The sequence below is a fragment of the Dama dama genome, chromosome 20 (genome assembly GCF_033118175.1).
Source record: "Dama dama isolate Ldn47 chromosome 20, ASM3311817v1, whole genome shotgun sequence".
Taxonomy (NCBI): Eukaryota; Metazoa; Chordata; class Mammalia; order Artiodactyla; family Cervidae; genus Dama; species Dama dama.
This window is the reverse complement of record NC_083700.1, coordinates 11,099,787-11,116,818: the sequence shown is the minus strand read 5'-3', so window position 1 is coordinate 11,116,818 and position 17,032 is coordinate 11,099,787. Positions and strand designations below refer to the sequence as shown.

Genomic DNA, 17,032 nt, shown 5'->3' with positions numbered 1-17,032 from the left:
TAACTTACTCTTGACCATCTAGGGCCCCAGCCACTGTGGTCACGGAAAGGTCGTAAGGGGAGGTGTGTGTTCCTTTGGGAAGAATTAAATCTGAGAACGGGGGTTTGCTGTTGAGGGGAAGAGGCAGCGTCCCTAGTCCAGTCCTCCCTACCTCTGCCCCCGTCCCGAGAGTCTTCCAGAACCCCAGCCCCCTCCCGCCTCCCCTCCCGCCTCCCCGCCCCCTCTCCCGCCCCTCCCCGGCTCTGACATCACGGCCGGCCGGGTGGGGTGAGGCGGCGCCGGGCTCGGCTCAGGCTCCGCGGGCGGAAGAGGCGGCGGCGGCGGCGGCGGCGGCGGCGGGAGCCGAGGCGGAGGCTCCGGACGCTGCTCAGGAACCGGGGACGCCAGAGTGCCCGCTCCCCGAGCGCTCAGCCCCGGAGGCGGTGAGAGGGCCGCGAGGGGACGTGTCGCGGGGCGGGGCAGACCTGGGGTCTGGGCTCGGAGGGGCGTCGGTCCGGGACGCCTGGGGGCAGATGCGGAGCGTGGGGGCCCCGGGCGGGTCCGCTCCGTGTCGGGCCCCACGGGCTCCGTCTCTGCTGGTGTGCTCGAGCGCGGGGTGCGTGCTGGAGGCGGCGTGGCCCCGGCCGCCCGTTCCGCGGTGAGCGGCAGTTTGGGAGTCGGACCGGGGCCTGGGCATTGGGATGCAGCCTGCTTCCCGCCCAGCCGGCTCGGCTGGGCCGGCTCCCGCCCCCCCCTCCCCTCCTGTGGCCTCGGACTCGCCTCGGCTGGCGGTCTCCCTGCCCAGCCCTGCCTCGGCTCCGCCGGCAGCCGCCCCTACTCCGGCAGCTGGCACCACGTGCCTTCATCCAGTCTCTGCACCTGGGGAAGAGGTGGGATTGTCGAAGGCTAGTCCCGAGCGAAGGAATCGGGAGCTGGGGGGTGTAGAGGAGTGAGGTAGCTAACGTAAAACCTATTAATTTCATATAATCCGTGTCAAAACTGTCAGGGACACACACACACCTACGAGAGACACGCCGGCACACACGGTGACACATACCCATGTGACTCTTACACACATCAGCTGCACACAGCAGATCACAAACAGCCTTGCACTTGGGCATCCAAGCCCCCACCTCATCCCCATTGCCTCCCACGTGCAAGTCTCCTGGAAGAATGTCAGTCTAACAGGGCAGCTGAGGGGGGGGCCACCATCCCCAAGTCCACCCTGATTTCCTGGGCATTTTCTCCCAGCCCTAGGCTTCGGATTGCCCCTCTTCAAAACAGTGAGGGAAAAAAAGGTAGAAAATCCTGGTCGCATTCCAGGACAGGGAGACAGGATCTTGAGGGTGAGTGAGGCTGGTACTTTGAAACTGGGTGAGTAGTGAGGGTAGGGGCTGCTGGTGGCCTCTCTTGCTGGGTCCAGTTGGAGCTTAGGGTGCTGGGAGTGGCTGGCTTCTGGGCTTCTGAGTGGCCAAGGGATGGAGGAGGGAGGGGGTGGAAGAAAGGGAGAGGGAGGAAAAAGAAAAAATGAGTATGAGTCAGCCAAGGATGGAGCCCAAGTCAGAGAGAGAGAATGAGGGGAATGTGTGTGACAGGCAGACGACAACAAGAGAGGGACACAGGGACAGAGGTACAGTCAGGGAACAGGGAGAGGAAGGAAGTGAGAATCATAGATGGTCAGAAGAGTGCGGAGAGTGCTGGGGGAGGAGGCTCAGAAATTATGGAGGATGAAAGCAGGATGGAGGTGAGACCACTGGGAGTTATGGGAAACATGCTGAATATGTATGTTTTGTTTCCCTGTGTGTCAGGCCTCCAGGCTGTCAGAGCGATTAGCTTTAATTGCTCTTCCCTTTGTGGTTAAACACTCCATTGGGGAAATTGCCAGAGATGCCCTAGGCTGCTGGCTGCCCTGGTTGCCTACTTCCTCACTTGCCTGACACCTGTGCCCATCGTGTGTCCATGTGTTGTCATGCACGTATAGGACCAGAGTTACACCCTGCCATGCCGTCCCCTCACTCTCTTAACACAGCGTCACCCACTGTGCAGTGGTAGGCATCACTAACCTGTGTGCGAACTTATTTTCTTTATAGCAGGGACACTCACTCCTTCCTAGTATAGCTATAATAGTACAGTAGCTCTGTGTATTGAAATGAGGACACCAAGTCACAGAACCCAGGAATACTAAGGTATTCTTGGCTACCACCAGGTAGGATAGGATGAAAGCCCATTTGAAGACCAGGGACAGAGGTAATAGATGAGGAAGAGATAGAGATGGGAGAGAAATACAAGTAGAAAGAGATAGAACCAGATGATTAGAGAATAGCACATCCCTACTCCCTCTCTCCTGCCCTGCTCTATCCAATGCCTGGTATCTCCTCTTGCTCTCATCTTGGGTCCGGTCTTTCTTCTCTTAGACTCAGGGCTAGAAGCTTAACATTGTCTCTGTACTCAGGGGTAACCCATTTTGCTTCTTGCACTGAACATTTGGAGGTCCAGTTTTCCTACCCCAACCCCTCATTCCCAGGCTGGCTCTGGAATCTTAGAATCCTCTTCTTCCTACTTTATAGATATAAATGCATCCCCTGCCCCCCACAAAAAGTTGAATAGAAGCTAAGGGGAGAAGTCAGCTGTGTATGACTGTAAAGGGATAATTAGGGATGGACTACAGGACTGCCTGAATTTGGGGCCCAGATCAAACTTAACCCGGCACTTTCCAGCCCCATCCCTCTGCTTTGCTGTGATTACCACCCTCTCAAACAGACCTGAGTGCCTACAAGCCCCCTTCTGCCTGCTCCAGGGATCTCCAGGTCCTTGCAGTTCCCCTCAGCTTAGGCAGCTGCAGCAGATGTGAGGGAGGGAGGGGTAGCAGCTCCTAATCCTAAGGCTTCTTAAATTGACAAGGATTTGGAACCAAATGCTAGGGAGTGGGGATAATCATGAATTAATGTCCAAATGCATAGAAGTTCTTTTGGTGCTGCCACCTCCCCCACAGAAGGTTACCCCAATTTGCCAGACTTCTCCAGGTGCCCCCAGGGCCTGCCTCTCCGTCCCCAGTGCCCACGGAGCACCCACCGGTCATGTTCCCAACCACTGCCATCCTAGAAGCTCAGAATATAATCCTTAGCTCTTGCCCCTCTTCCTCAGCATCCTCAGTTGGTTTGACTTTTGTCAGGGCCCCACCTGGAGCCAGCTCAGGAGGAGAGGGAGGCAGGAAGGAAGGTGTGAGGAAGCGGTGAGCAGAGCACAGAATGATCTGGGAGGGAAGGGGACTGACTTCCTGGCAGCCTCAGCTCCGGTTCCCGGTTCCTGCCTGAGTATCCTGTCCTAAGAATGGCCTCCACCCAGGCCGCCTGGTGTTGCCTGGGCAGCCTCTGCCCTGTTCCAGAGATCAGGAGGACTTTCTGAGCTATGGGGACAGGAGAATTCTCTATAGGCCCTATGGAATTCTGAATCTTGGGTGAGAAAAGCAACATGGAGAGTGAAGGAGCCAAGCTTCTGCCAAGCCGCACCCATCATGGCCAGACTACAACTGAATAATGGTTGACCAGGGAGACTTGAGAACCGAGTAAGGAAACTCCCCCCAAACTTTCCTACCGTTGTACCTGCTGCCACACCCAGGCCTGGGCAGACTGTCTCCAGGGAGGCAGGCAAGCAGGCTGCCTTTCCCCTATCCTTTCTGTCTCTTCTCACTCACCATTCCCCACATCCCTCCCATCCAGTGGTGTCATTGTCCTGACAACTGGGGGGACCAGAACCGAGGTTGCCATGGTAACCACTGAGCTCAGGCTGCAGCCTCATTGTGGACTGTGCGCGCCCTGTCCCCTTCCCGCCGCCGCAGGAGTCCTCGTTTGCAGCCTGTCTCTCCCTCTCCCAGCCCGTTTGCTGCCTCCAAACTGTAGGCCCCCTCTTGCCCTTCTTCTTTTCTCTGGATGTAAGCTTGTGATTATCTGCCTGCTTTCACACACTCTCAGCTGGCCAGTCACACACACACACACACTGGAACACACACACACACACACACACACACACACACACACTGGACCACATGCACTCAGCACCGCTCATCCAGTGCTGGCACATACACATCCGTTACCAGAACATCCAGACACGCCCACAGAGCGCAGCGCTGCCCCCTCCCTGTGCCTGGGCCACGCTCGCGCACACACGTTCCCACCCATTTCTCTCAGGGGCCTCCTTGTATCTGTTTCACTCTGCTAGAGAGGTCCTACCCACCGCCCCCAGGCTTGACGGGTGGGTGTCTTAATACACATGAATCCCTTCCCACCTACCTCCCCTCTAAGTCTGTGTTTTTGATTCAGAGTCCTAAATCTTCTCCCAGGAGCTACACACACACACACACACACACACACACACACACACACACACACCCCTCCCCCCGCCCTCCCAGAGCTACACACACACACACACACACCCCTCCCCCTCCCTCCCAGAGCTACACACACACACACCCCTCCCCCTCCCTCCTAGAGCTACACACACACACCCCTCCCTCCCAGAGCTATACACACACACCCCTCCCTCCCAGAGCTATACACACACACCTCCCCCCTCCCTCCCAGAGCTACACACACACACACACACACATTCTCTCTCTCTCTCTCTCTCTCCCTCCCTCCCTCCCTCCCCCCACAGTATCTCTCATTTACAAACTCTTCTTCGATGTGAAAGCAGGGCACCATGATCCTAAATTCTGTCCCATTTTCTAGCTGAGGGCTTGGTCCCAGAGTCTCCTCGATGGGGGCGGTCTTCTTGAGGGCCTCCTTCCCAAGCTGCTCTTTTCTTTTCTGTTCTTTCCATGCCCCCCTTCATTATTATCCCCATCATTCCCCTTGTCTCTATACCCCCCTATCCTGTCCTTGGATTATCAGTGGAGGGGGCGGGGGCTGAGCTCCAGAGCCTGCTGCTGTGACCTAGATTTCAAGGCGGAGACGGTCCTGGTGCTGACAGTCAGAGCGCATTGTTCCTGGCCCAGCCTGGCAGGGCCACTGCTGGGCCCTTCTGTTTGGTTGCACCTGGGTGTGCAAGTGAGCATGCATATAAGTGCCTGTTTCTTGTGGGGGTCATGCTGGCTCTGCCGCCTGGCTTATTGTGTGTTTGTGTCATGGTGCCTGCCACCAAGGGAGGCTTGTTTGTTCTGGTCCAAGTAGGGGGCTGGGAATGGGGCCTTCTGGGTCCACACCTCTTACTATATAGTGGCCATGCTTCTCTGCCCCAGTTTTCCTTCATATAAACAGAAATAAGGAAAATGGGGTGTGTCGACTAGCCCCTTTCTGCAATTCCTAGCCCACTGTTGGAGAGATTTGTGGGCAGTTTCCTACAAGGTCTTCTCCCTCTTTGCTCCACCCCTTAGCCTAGCTACAGAGTGTTTATGGCATCACTTGTTTTTGTAAATGCTTTACTTTTCTAATTATAAAAGAAATATAGTCCTGGGCGGGGAAGGGGGGGGGAAGCCCCCTTTTAAAAACCTACCACTAGAGTTGTATATTTTGTCAAATCCAGAAAGTTCATTCTAAGGTCTGACCTTTTTTCTTTCTGTCTTAGCCATAGTCCGTATCTTAGTGGAAGGAGGGTCTTTGATGTCCTCTCCCTTTTCACCCCAGAATCATGAAAGGGGCATGGGGTGAAGGCCTAAATGAGATCCAGCCTTCCCAGCTTTTCGGAGGTCATGTTGAAGGTAGTGCCAGCCGGATGTTGATGGAAGCAGAAGTGGCAGCCCCCTTCCTGCCAGACTTTCCCAAAGCAGCATCTGAACCCCTTCCCCCTGCCACCCAGCCAGCCTGAGAACTGGGCAGGGGGCCAGAGCCAGCCGCTTGGTATTCTTGGGCGCGGGGGCTGCAGGCATAGCACAAAGGCTAGGAGAGAGGGTTGTGTGGAGGCCTGGCAGCCATCAGGGGAGAAAACGGGCTCCACAAAGGTGGGGCTATAGCCCCCTGCTTTACCCTCCCCACCCCCACCCCGAGACCTAATGACTGAATGCAGGGCTGAGCATGGAGGGGCCCGGGGACCATTAGACCAGGCAGCTAGGCATCTATCCAAAAATGAGTCACTAGTGGGGTAGTGGGGAGTTGAACTGAGGGACCCCATTTGCTTCTGGAAAAGAATGGGAGCTAGAATACGAGCCCCCGCCAGCCCCTTCTTTTTAGCTTCTTACTCCCACAGCAAGCCATTCCCTGGTAGTTGTTTTGGAGTGTTTTGTTTTGTTTTTTGACAGGGGGAGGGGTTGCAGGTGGGTGGGGCGATCTGGGTGAGAAAGTCAGGAGCAGGTTGCTATGGTAACCGCCTCCTCAGTCAGGGAGCGGTTGCCAGGGTTACTGTTACAGGGAGGAAAAGGAAGAAAAAAGATGGTGGGAGAAGGAGGTGTGATTTTTCACTCCAGACTGGAGCTTGGTCCCTAGCTTTCCAGTTACTTCCTGTCTGCTCCTATCTCCCTTGGGTCGTCCTTTTCTCCCTCCAGCCCTGGCCTCCCCAGCCTGAGTTCTGGGCACATTCCCGGCAGGGCTGAGGAAGTGGGCAGTGCCAGTGAGTGAACCAGATCCTGAAGCTCAAGTTCAGCGTCCTGTCTCCTTGTTCCCCCAACTCCAGTCATGGCCGAGTACGGGACCCTCCTCCAGGACCTGACCAACAACATTACCCTTGAAGATCTGGAGCAGCTCAAGTCAGCCTGCAAGGAGGACATCCCCAGCGAGAAGAGTGAGGAGATCACTACTGGCAGCGCCTGGTTTAGCTTCCTGGAGAGCCACAACAAGCTGGACAAAGGTGGGGGAGGGGGACACAGGCATCTTGCCGCCAGCCACTCGGGCTCAGTTCATGCAGCAAGCAGAAATTAGACCTCCTGCACAAAGTGCACGCCTCTCTGACAAGGCAGATGCGAGGAATGCTCTAGGAGAGGAGGCTGGCTCTAGGGCAGTGGTCTTTACATTCTTCATGGTTCCTCTGTTAGTAAAAATATTAATTCAGTAGAAGAGGTTACTCAGGTCCTACTGTGCTGTGCTGTTATCACATATATGATAGAACATTAAAGTAAAAGTTAAAAGTGGTAAGAATTTAAAACCACAAGTTCTATCATTTTCTTGTCTACTTTTAGAGACCACTGCTCTGGAAAGGGCTTTGGGGAGGAACTGGTGTTTAAGATGGTCCTGAAGGGCAAGAGGGATTTCAAAGGTAGGATCCAAAGGAAGACATGCTAGGCAGAGGGACACAGTATGTTTAGAAGTGGCTGGAAAGGTAAGTTGAGACTGTGCTCTGGAGGGCCTTGAGTGATGCAGCATTTGATAGGTGAGGTGAACAACCTGAGGGCCCTTTCAGAGAGATTAACCTGTAGCGTGGAACATAGGGAGGCTGAAGGCGGACATGCTGCACTCAGGAGACTACTGCAGTAGAGGGGAGGACCCAGGCAAGAGGCATCGGCAGTCTCCTAGAACTGGCCAGCTCATAGACATCCCTCTGGTCCGAACCTTCTTGTTCACAATTACCCTTCTCACGAGGCTCAGAATCTCTCCCAGGTTGTCTCAGATCCCACCCTTTCAGTCCCACATGTGCTGCGAGGAAATTCTGATGCATGTTGTGGTTTTGTCACTAAGTCATGTCCTCTGTCCATGGGATTTCCCAGGCAAGAATACTGCAGGGGGTTGCCATTTCCTTCTCCGGGGATCTTCCAAGTCCAGGGATCGAACCCGAGTCTCCTGCATTGGCAGGCAGATTCTTTACCACTGAGCCACCAGGGAAGCCCCCATTCTGATGCTTACTTGGAGGAAAAGTGGAAGAGGGACAGGGTGGATGATGGGTATTTGGAAGGCCAATTCATTTTCTCTGCCCCCCTCCCCTCCCATGTGGAACCTGGCATTTCACCTAAATCTCACATTCTAAATCTGTAATCTTGAAACTTAACTGATCTGCCCTTCCCGGGAATAGTCCTCTGTACTGTTTTTCGCCCTGGCTTTCTTTCCCTGGCTTAGTCACCCCTCGTCTTCCAGGGGGAGGCCTCACTCCTCCGGTGGGAGCACTCAGTCTCTGTTCTTGAAGCCCAGTCCAGTAGTGTAGGGGAAGCTGACAGCTACAGTCTAGCTCTGACCCTCAGTCTCCTGCCTTCCTCTAGACAACCTCTCTTATATCGAGCACATCTTTGAGATCTCCCGCCGTCCTGACCTCCTCACTATGGTGGTTGACTATAGAACCCGTGTTCTGAAGATCTCTGAGGAAGATGAGCTGGACACCAAGCTAACCCGCATCCCCAGTGCCAAGAAGTACAAAGGTAAGAGGCCATGCCTTTAATGTGCACCTCTGCCCCTCCCACGGATTATCTGTGGAATACTTGAATTTTGGGAGAACAGAGGCTCTGTTAGCCTACCTGCTGTCTCCCATGACTTCTGTCCCTGGACATGTCCCTTTTTGCCCTCAGACATTATCCGGCAGCCCTCTGAGGAAGAGATCATCAAGTTGGCTCCTCCACCGAAGAAAGCCTGAGCAAGGGGGAGGAAGAGGAAGGTTGGACCTTCATCAGACTACTCTTTCCCCATCCTCCAGGGGAGGGGCAAGGGCAGCCCTCCCCCATCTACCCACTTACTAACCTGGTCCTAACCCCCTTACTGTGCGCGTGTGTGTGCGTGTGCGCACGCTCTGGCTGTCTGTCTATATGTCTAGCTCATCTAGTTCCTCCTCCTTGTGAGGGGATGGGGGTCAGGGGCTGGGGCTGGGGGTGGGGCTCAGTTTCCCCACTCTAGGGGGAGTTGGGGGCTATTTCTATGCAAATAGAAATAGACACATTCTCTTACTTCCCTTTCCTCCACTCTTCCCCTACCCCCAGAACTGTGGGAGCAGAAAGGACCTGTGTTTTCTGATGTTGAGGAGGAGAGGCGGGAGTGAGACATGGGAGAGTGGGGTGAAAAGCAGTGAGAGGGAAAATTAAGAGGCCACCCAACCCCCACCTGGAAGGGGCAAAGAGAAGCCAGAGTTTGTGTTTGTACCCCAATGCTGGACTGGCTGAGGAGTCCTGTTTCCAACTGTTCCTCAGGTTAAGAGGGCCTGGGCACCAGCAGGTCCCCTTTTGCTCCCCTTTCATAGGCCTAGGGTGGGTATGAGCCAGAGATCACTGGATCCTTCCCTGGCTCCAAAGTTCAAACCCCATGGATAACCCAGCACTGAATCCCACCCCCATCCCCCATCTCTGGAGAGACTATGCTGGGAACATGCCCCCACCACTGAGCCTGAGGGGATGAAGGCAGAGAGGAGTCCCCTTTTCTACTCCTTTATTCCTACTCAGACTGTTGCACATACTAACCTTGGGAGTTCCTAGAATAGAAATCCTTAGGTTTTAATTCCAGTCCTGTTTCCACCTACAGTCCCAACGTGGTTATTGCAGGCAACGTTCCCTCTCTCCATGGTCTAGAAGCCCCTACCCCAAGATAGAAAGAAGGGAAGAAGCTAACTACAGTGTTTCTGTTGCACTGATCCCCAATTCAGTCCAGGAGGGGGCTTGGTAACCCCTCTCCCTCAATATCCTGGCACCTTGGGCTTGTGAACACCTCCTAGCCAAATCACTAGAGTACAGTGACCGCAGCCTCCTGCCTGTCCCAAGTCAGCCCGCCCCACCCTGACCGTGCTAACTGTGTGTACATATATTCTACATATATGTATATTAAACCTGCACTGCCATGTGGACCCTTTTTTGTGGTGTCTAGCATTAACTTATTGTCAGGGCCCGGGCGGGGGTGGAAGGAGAATGCCACAGTGAAGGGAGTGGCAGAGTCAAATTGCTATATAGTCGAAAAAGAACACTTTTTTAAACTTTAATTTCACATGCAATCTCAAGAGACTATTTAGAGAGTTTAAGTGAGGTGGGGAGCTTTTAGGATGTTGGGAGCAAAACTTCAGTGGGAGGGAAGGGCTGGCTGTTGGAAGAGGGAAGAAGCCAGACTGGCTGGAGAGCACCCTCTACTAGCCTAGCCTAGCCTAGCCCAGCCCAGCCCAGCCCGTCCCCTCTGGCCACTGCTGCGGACACCTGCCTTAAAACATACACCTCGAATACTCCACGGTTTTGCCTTAAAGGACCTTCCCAAGTTTCCCCAGCCCTGTCTGGCTTTCTCCCTCAAGGAGAGAGAGATGCTGGTAAAATTTGGAGGTGGAAAATGAGCATGAATTGTCCTTCCAAGCCAGGATATGTTATGTGAGATGGAGTCTGAGAAAGAGAGAGAGAGAGAGAGAGAAATAGGGAATAAAGAGGCTCTTCAAAGCGAGGCTTCCTTTGAAGAGAGGAGAGGATGAGACGAGAGAAGGGAGACAGGGTTCATTTTCAGCAGAGTGTAGTAAATGTCTCTGTAAGGCAAAATAATCTAAAAAGACTAACCCGCCCTCCTATCCCAATACTGCTGTGAGATCGCCCCATTCTGTGCTCCTCTGTCTGCAGTGTGCACGGCCTTGTTCTAACCCTGGAATAAAGGTGATTGATTGTACTGTACCTAACTGATTTTAGAATTTCTGTGAATGACCAAGATTTTGGAGGCTTTGGATGACTGGGAAGGGAGGGAGAGCAAAATTTACCCCCAAATCCTTAATTGCAGCCTGGAACAGAGATCAGGAAAATACCCCTAAGTAGTATCTCTCCCTTCCCTCATCTTCTAAGTATCACTGAACTGTGAGGCCTATTCCACTTATACAGTCTCCAGCTGGAGCCCAACTGCTGGAAACACGGATATACCAAGCTGGACTTCCTAAAACTGTAATAAGACTAAGGTCAGGCACCACACTGAAAGGAGCAAAAACAGCCCACCACAAGTGAATGGCTCACATATCACACACAGAGCAGCAGTCAGGAAAAACAAAAAAAAAAGCTTTACTGAGAGAAAATACACAACAAATTCCAGAGTGCATGGTTTCAGCCCACTCCATCACCCTACCAGCAGTAAGAACACAGACCGCTCACGGTCACCACACATTCCCTACCTCTGGAAGGAAGTGCAGCGGCCAACATCTGGTCTGAGAGCTGCTAGGAAAAGGGACAGGAGGAAGGAGTATCTGGGAATTCCATCCTTTCACTCTTCCCTTCCTTCCTGGCCTGTTCTAGTGGAATCTGACTGTCCCAGGATGCAGAATTCCTAGCTGGGGCCAAGGAAATAGCAGCAAAAGCATTTAAGGGCAAGAATTCAACTGGGACTTTCCTGTTTATTGACTACTGACACAATAGGTGTCTGAGCCCCAGGCACCTTAATCAATCCTTAGATTAATGACTTGTCCTTCAATCCCAAGATATGGAAAGGTGGACAATGTAGAAAGTCAAACCCAGGAGGTCTTTCCCTATATTCTTCCATTAGGAAGGGAGCTGGTGTGAAGCTGGATAGCTTAAAGAATCAAGCAGATAAAGGTTAGACTGAGTGTGTCTTCTATCACACACGGTACTAGGAAAAATGGTCTGCAGTGGCAGGACCCTTACTGAAGTCATAGTTCAGTCAAGTTTTTAAGATAAGCCAGTCTCTGGCTAGAAGGGCCATCCTAGGAACCCTTACAAGACTTAAGGAGAGGTAGGATATCTGGGGCAAAAAGCTGAAAGGGGTTTCCTCAACCCTGAAACCATGGTGGGAAAGCACGGAAGGGCAGAATTCAGGGTCCTTCCATTCCTGAGCCTCCTAAAACCTAAAGAGTTAAGCCCCAATCTCCAATGGCCATGCACAGAGGGTAGGCTGACCCCAGGTGACACCTCCACATCATTACCCTCATTCACTCTCTCCTGTAAGTCCCTTTATTGCAGTCATAGAGAATATATAGGTAATTAAACTCTGACAATAATTTTAATGTGATACACCCAATTTTGAGTTGCTTTTTAATATATTTATAGATATAAAATTAGGCCTCTAACAGTGATAGGGACAGGGAGATTGCTGCCACCACACAACTTTGTTTAAAGTCAGAGAAGAGGTAACATCCTTCCTATGCTTCCACTTCTGCCCTCCTCCCACCTCCCCCCGACCTCCCTCACCAGACCTACTGAGGGGATGATGAGATAAAGAAGAAAGTGAAGGATACATAATCAAGTGCAAAACACTGTGACAAGTTCAGAGAATGAATGGGGTGGAAAGGAAAGTGAAGAGTGTAGGATGGTTAGGGACTCTTATTAAAAAGACTTCCCAGAAAAACAGGATCCTGGGATGGGGTTGCTCGGGGGCGGGGGGTCAGGCGGGCAGAGAAAAAACAATGCAACTGTCATAGGCTTTTAAAAAATAAAGAAAATAAAGTCAAAAACCTAAACCAAAGAGAGTGTGGCATTTCTACCACCCCCAGTCTGGCCCCTTGGTACTGAACAGCCAGTTATCCCCCCACCCGCCACCCAAGAAACAAGGGAGACCAAAGAAAAGGAAACCCCATTCCCTACCCCAAACCAGTTAATAAAATAGGCTCTCCCTTCCCCCCAAAAAGGGTTTGGGGAGAAGCCACTTCTGCTGAGTCTATGCGCCTCTCCGTGGAGCCCCTTTCCAGGGCCCAACTCCCACTCCCAGATGCTCTCTGTAGGTTTGCTCCCCTCTGGCTTGTCCTCCTGGGATGTCTTTTTTTTTTTTTTTTTTTAAATCTAAAGCAAAAAAGTCCAAAGTGCGTTTCTGCTGAATGTTAGGGCCTGGCACAGGAAAGGGCTGCCCAGGCAGGATCAGGTTGGCAGCCCCAGCCCACCCCTCCTGGGTATGAGGCCTCAGGATGGCATGCACTGCACCCGGTCAGGACCCTCCTCCTCGTCCGATGTGTCTGAGGAGCTGGGAGACTCATCAGAGTCGGCGTCTGTGGCCCCAACCCCAGGTTCTCGCCAGCGCTGTAGGATGGGAAAGGCTTATTAGTAATTTCCTTGGAACAAGGTCAAGCGTGTTAGGTCTTAGTTACAATTTATATGCTCTAGGCCAGGGTCAGCAGAATTTAAAGGGCCAGATGGTAAATATTTTAGACTCATGGACCTTATCTCTGTCACAACTTTTCAACTCTGCTTTCATGTTGCAGCATGAAAGCAGCCCGACAATGCATAAATGAATGGGTGTGGCTATATTCTAACGATACTTTATTTACAAAAAACAGGCACTTGCCAAAACTGCCAGTTTGCTAAACCCTACCCTAGGGTCTTTTCTGGCATGAGAGAAAAAAACAGAACACAGCCTGAGAATTATTATTTCTTCTCAACTCCTTCCCCACCCTCATCTGATTGCCTTTTTGAAGACAGCCTGGTGCATGCACGGTGATGGAGAACACAAAGCAGACGCCATCTGTCTCCACTAGTGGCTTGTCCAAGGCTACATGAAGGTTCTGATGGGGATGGGGAATAATGGTTAGGAAACCCAACCAACTTCACCTGTTTCCTCCTAAAGCAATGAGAAGTATGCACTGGAATGTTTCACCCTCTTAAGAGGGTCATTGCCCTTGGGAGTTCACGTCCCACCCCCGCTTACCCGGTGATGGCGTCTCTGTCTCAGGTGGTGCATGAGGAACCAGAGCATGTGGCTATCAAACAGGTCAGTGTGGTGCAAGCTATCTTCATCCCGTTCCCGCTTGTTCTTCTTAATCACCTGGAACCAAGAGGGTGAGGGGATTGGGTGATGACTATAAACCCTAGACTTGATCAAAAAAGGCTGGCGTTCTAGCCCAGTAAAATCTTCCCTTAGAAACTATTACGCTGGAGTGAGCTAGATTAGATTAAGAAAGGATGCTCTAGGTTCATCCAATGAGAAGGTGGATGATTCTTCCAAAAGATGTCCCTATCCCCACTCGACCATTAACTAGAGGTATTTCAAAGCTGTGCATGGACTCCTGGACTGGGACTATTCCTAGAGAGGCAATGACAGGAATATGGGGGATGGTGTTAGAGCAACGCCTTTAAAAAATTGTACAGCAAATTATTCCTTCCTGTAACAATAAAAACTCCTAACAGTATGTGGATAAGCAGAAAGAAGAAATCCTTAGTCAGTTACTTACATCCTTTAACCCTGTAAGTTCAGTGGAAGTTTCAGCTGTGGGCGCCCAGATTTTGACATCATGGTCTAGGCCACTGGTTGCCAGCACAGGCAGGTGAGGGTGGGGCTCAAGACAGTTTACCTGGTCAGGAGAAGAGGAAAACATAGGCTTAGGGGTACATGGGAATAGTCTAAAAATCACTACTCATTTTGCACCAATAACTGTCCTTGATAAAAAGTTAAGGTAGCTGCTGGGAGGACATGCCCACCCATCATGAGACTAGGCTAAAGGGCCCTGGACACAGACTGGGTATAAGATCAGGCCTATCTCTCATTTCCTATGTTTAGGTAGGGGTGGCCTCATCCCCAGACATAGCTCTAGGGGTGGGCGGGTGACTGGCCAAGCGTACACTGCCTTCACAAAAAAGCAATGAGGTCCAGATGACCTCATTCTCTCCAGATTCCAAAGCTCCAACTCGCCCAAGGCTGGAAAAAAACATCTCAATGGCTTTTACCAAGTGGCAAATAAATTTTTTAAAATGAAGAAAACAGCAGCAGCTGCTGAGCCCCTAGAGAAGGCTCAGAGAACAATTACATTCACTTGGCACTGTTCACTAGACCTGGAAGAAGGCATGGGCTGGGAAGAGGCTGAGCCTGATCACTGGGGGGGTAGTGGAGACACATGTCTGCTTGAGACCCCTGCACACCCCAGGAGACGGCACCCTCCTGCTTGCCATGAAAGCATAACAGGCTCAGCTGTAGGACAGCAAAGTACAGCAAGGCAGTTTCCTGGGGCACCGACCACCTCAAGCTCAACCACCCTCCGGATATTATTCACTGAGCAGGAGGAAGGAATTTCAGAAGCTGAGATGGCCTTCTACCTTAGGCAGCCTCCTATCCAAAGGCACCCATGCCCTCTGCTGTCTGACTTGGAAACATCAGCCTTCCTCGGCAGACTACCATCCCCACAGGAAGAGCTGGTCCCAGTCTAGCTGCTAAAGGATTTTGGGGCTTTTAGTCAGATGAGGAATAGACAGCAAAGTATCTAGAAGGAAGAAGGTGTGGTCCCGTCCACTCCTCACCTCACCCCACCCCACCCTGTCTTGCAGCTGCCATATAGACCAAGAAAACAACCCTTGGCAAACAGCCTCTTAGTTCTCCATGGACCAACCTCTGCCTCGCCTGCACATGCAGAGAGCGGCTGATGGGAAGCCAAGGTCAGCATGGAAAACTGACATACAGATTTCTAATATTTGCCTTCCATTTTATAAGTAAACAAATTCTCAGAATAGACTGATGCTAAGTCTGAGTGTAATAGTAAAGCAGAAACCACATTTCCTTTCTCCTTTTATTTCACATATCAGCTCATTGCAAAGTTTATATCTGAGCTCCTTTAGGAAGTGTGGAAGAAGCTCCACCACCTGGAGCAGAGACTGCACTGAACAGAAAAACTCCATTGCCAGAAATATTATCAAGATATGTTAACTTAACACACACAAACTTGAACTCATTCATCCATCTCCAGATAAGCCCTTGCTACTCTTCTAAAACTCTGACCTAGCTTTGCTTGACAAGGCAGTAAAATAAAAAAGCACAGGAGAGAAATTCCTTGGAACTTGAGACTTATGGACAAAGTCAGTGACAAGAGAACAAGACAGTAAGTTACATATAGTACCTGAGTTGGAGCTTGCAGAGGGAGCCGACAGAGAGCTTCTGGGCCAGAAGACCTGGTCGTTTCACCTGACCTATCTGAAGGTCAGGGCTTATCCTGTCAATAATGCCTGAGCAGAGAAAAGAGCTCTGGCCTTAGATGACTGAGTTAGGGGATGCAGAGGATGGGATAAAGGAGCAAAGTGTTTTTGGGAAACTAAAGATGGTCCTGTGCCAACCCTTGGCCCTGAATGAAAATAATAAAAGACCTAGATTTTGAGCCAAATACAAAATCAAGAGACTTGGGCAAGGTGGATGAGAATTTCAAAGATCCCTATCTACCTTATGATATATTCTGCATTCAGGCTGGTGCTGTGACCTCACTGCTGGGAGGTTAGCACAAAAAGTCAGAAGGAGCCACATGAGGACCACAAGGATCATTCAGCTTACACAGAGGCAAGAAAAAAGCAGGAATCTCACTGAGAGGTGCAGTCTTTATACCTCCTGTTCTAGTGCTTCACTCTCATGACCACTAAAACTCAGGCCTGGGGCCCACCCATCCAAAGCAAACGCCCTCCCCATCTGAGCACCTGGATTAATCAGCAAACCCTGACGTTGGCTGAGCTGACAAGAGACTGGCCTGTGGAATGATCTGGGCAAAGGACAAGTACTGGCCTGTGGGCAGGGCATTTAGCCCTGTATTTCTCTAGAACAGAATGCAAGACAATAGTTTATGATCAAGAAAAGATTCACTGGCTTCTTCTGACTTCCTTATGGCTACATGCCTACTACAGAATTCTCATTAAGACTCCAGTGTTTTGGGTTTGTTCACTACACATGGTAGAAGAGGACCTACGTAAGAGCAGGAAATGAAGCAGGCAACAGTGATACATACCTTTAAGTTCTAGACTCTTCTCTATTTATATTCAAGCCATAAAAACCCTGGATCTATACTGGTTCCAGGTCCCCCACATTTAGCAGAAACCAGAAAAGTCTGAAATAGCCTCGCACCAGGATAAGACACACACAAGAAGAAATGGGAACCCAACTGCAACGAATCATTCTAAATTTTAATACCACTCTCAATAAACCTCATCAAGGGATGGCTGGGTTCTCATAGCTCCTCAGCTATTCCTGAGATGCTCTTAACCAGATTATCTTGAGTAGTCAGGACAATGCAGCTGCCCCAACTGCCTCTTTCTTATTGTCTGTAAGACAATTGTCTTATTGTCTGAAAACCTTATAATAGAAAGTTACTGAATCCTTCCTGACTCTAGGTCTCAAAGGAGGAAAAAAAATTATGGTTAGCTAGATACATCTTAGGAGCTGACCACCTTTCACTCCCCAACTCAAGACCCTCAGGCTTCCTTTTCTGTCTTATCTCTATGGAGTCTGCTGTAGAACTCAAAGGACAGGCAGATATGATATGATAATGGGTTGTATAGCAGTCAAAAAAAAAAAAATGG

General features: G+C 51.1%; 2 protein-coding genes across 9 annotated transcripts in view; one reads left to right on the top strand and one right to left on the bottom strand.

The window, feature by feature from the left end:
* The first annotated feature begins 289 nt into the window (after positions 1 to 289).
* Positions 290 to 10,453, top strand: PEA15 (proliferation and apoptosis adaptor protein 15). The gene is made up of 4 exons (XM_061120404.1): positions 290 to 422; positions 6,583 to 6,756; positions 8,096 to 8,251; positions 8,399 to 10,453. Exons 2-4 carry the CDS (start codon positions 6,585 to 6,587, stop codon positions 8,461 to 8,463), a joined length of 393 nt encoding a protein of 130 aa, XP_060976387.1. The 5' UTR covers positions 290 to 422; positions 6,583 to 6,584; the 3' UTR covers positions 8,464 to 10,453.
* Positions 10,454 to 10,804: 351 nt separating this feature from the next.
* The window catches only part of DCAF8 (DDB1 and CUL4 associated factor 8), a 41,170-nt gene continuing 34,942 nt past the window's right edge, over positions 10,805 to 17,032 (bottom strand). For 7 of the 8 annotated variants that reach the window (XM_061120396.1, XM_061120401.1, XM_061120400.1 and 4 more), the window contains 3 exons: positions 13,939 to 14,058; positions 13,416 to 13,532; positions 10,805 to 12,790 (listed from right to left, as the gene is read on the bottom strand). In XM_061120396.1, the coding sequence (XP_060976379.1) occupies positions 12,674 to 12,790; positions 13,416 to 13,532; positions 13,939 to 14,058 (354 nt within the window). In that variant the 3' untranslated portion in view covers positions 10,805 to 12,673. The remainder of the gene's footprint in view (positions 12,791 to 13,415; positions 13,533 to 13,938; positions 14,059 to 17,032) is intronic. The other variant, XR_009688999.1, reaches the window with a different exon arrangement.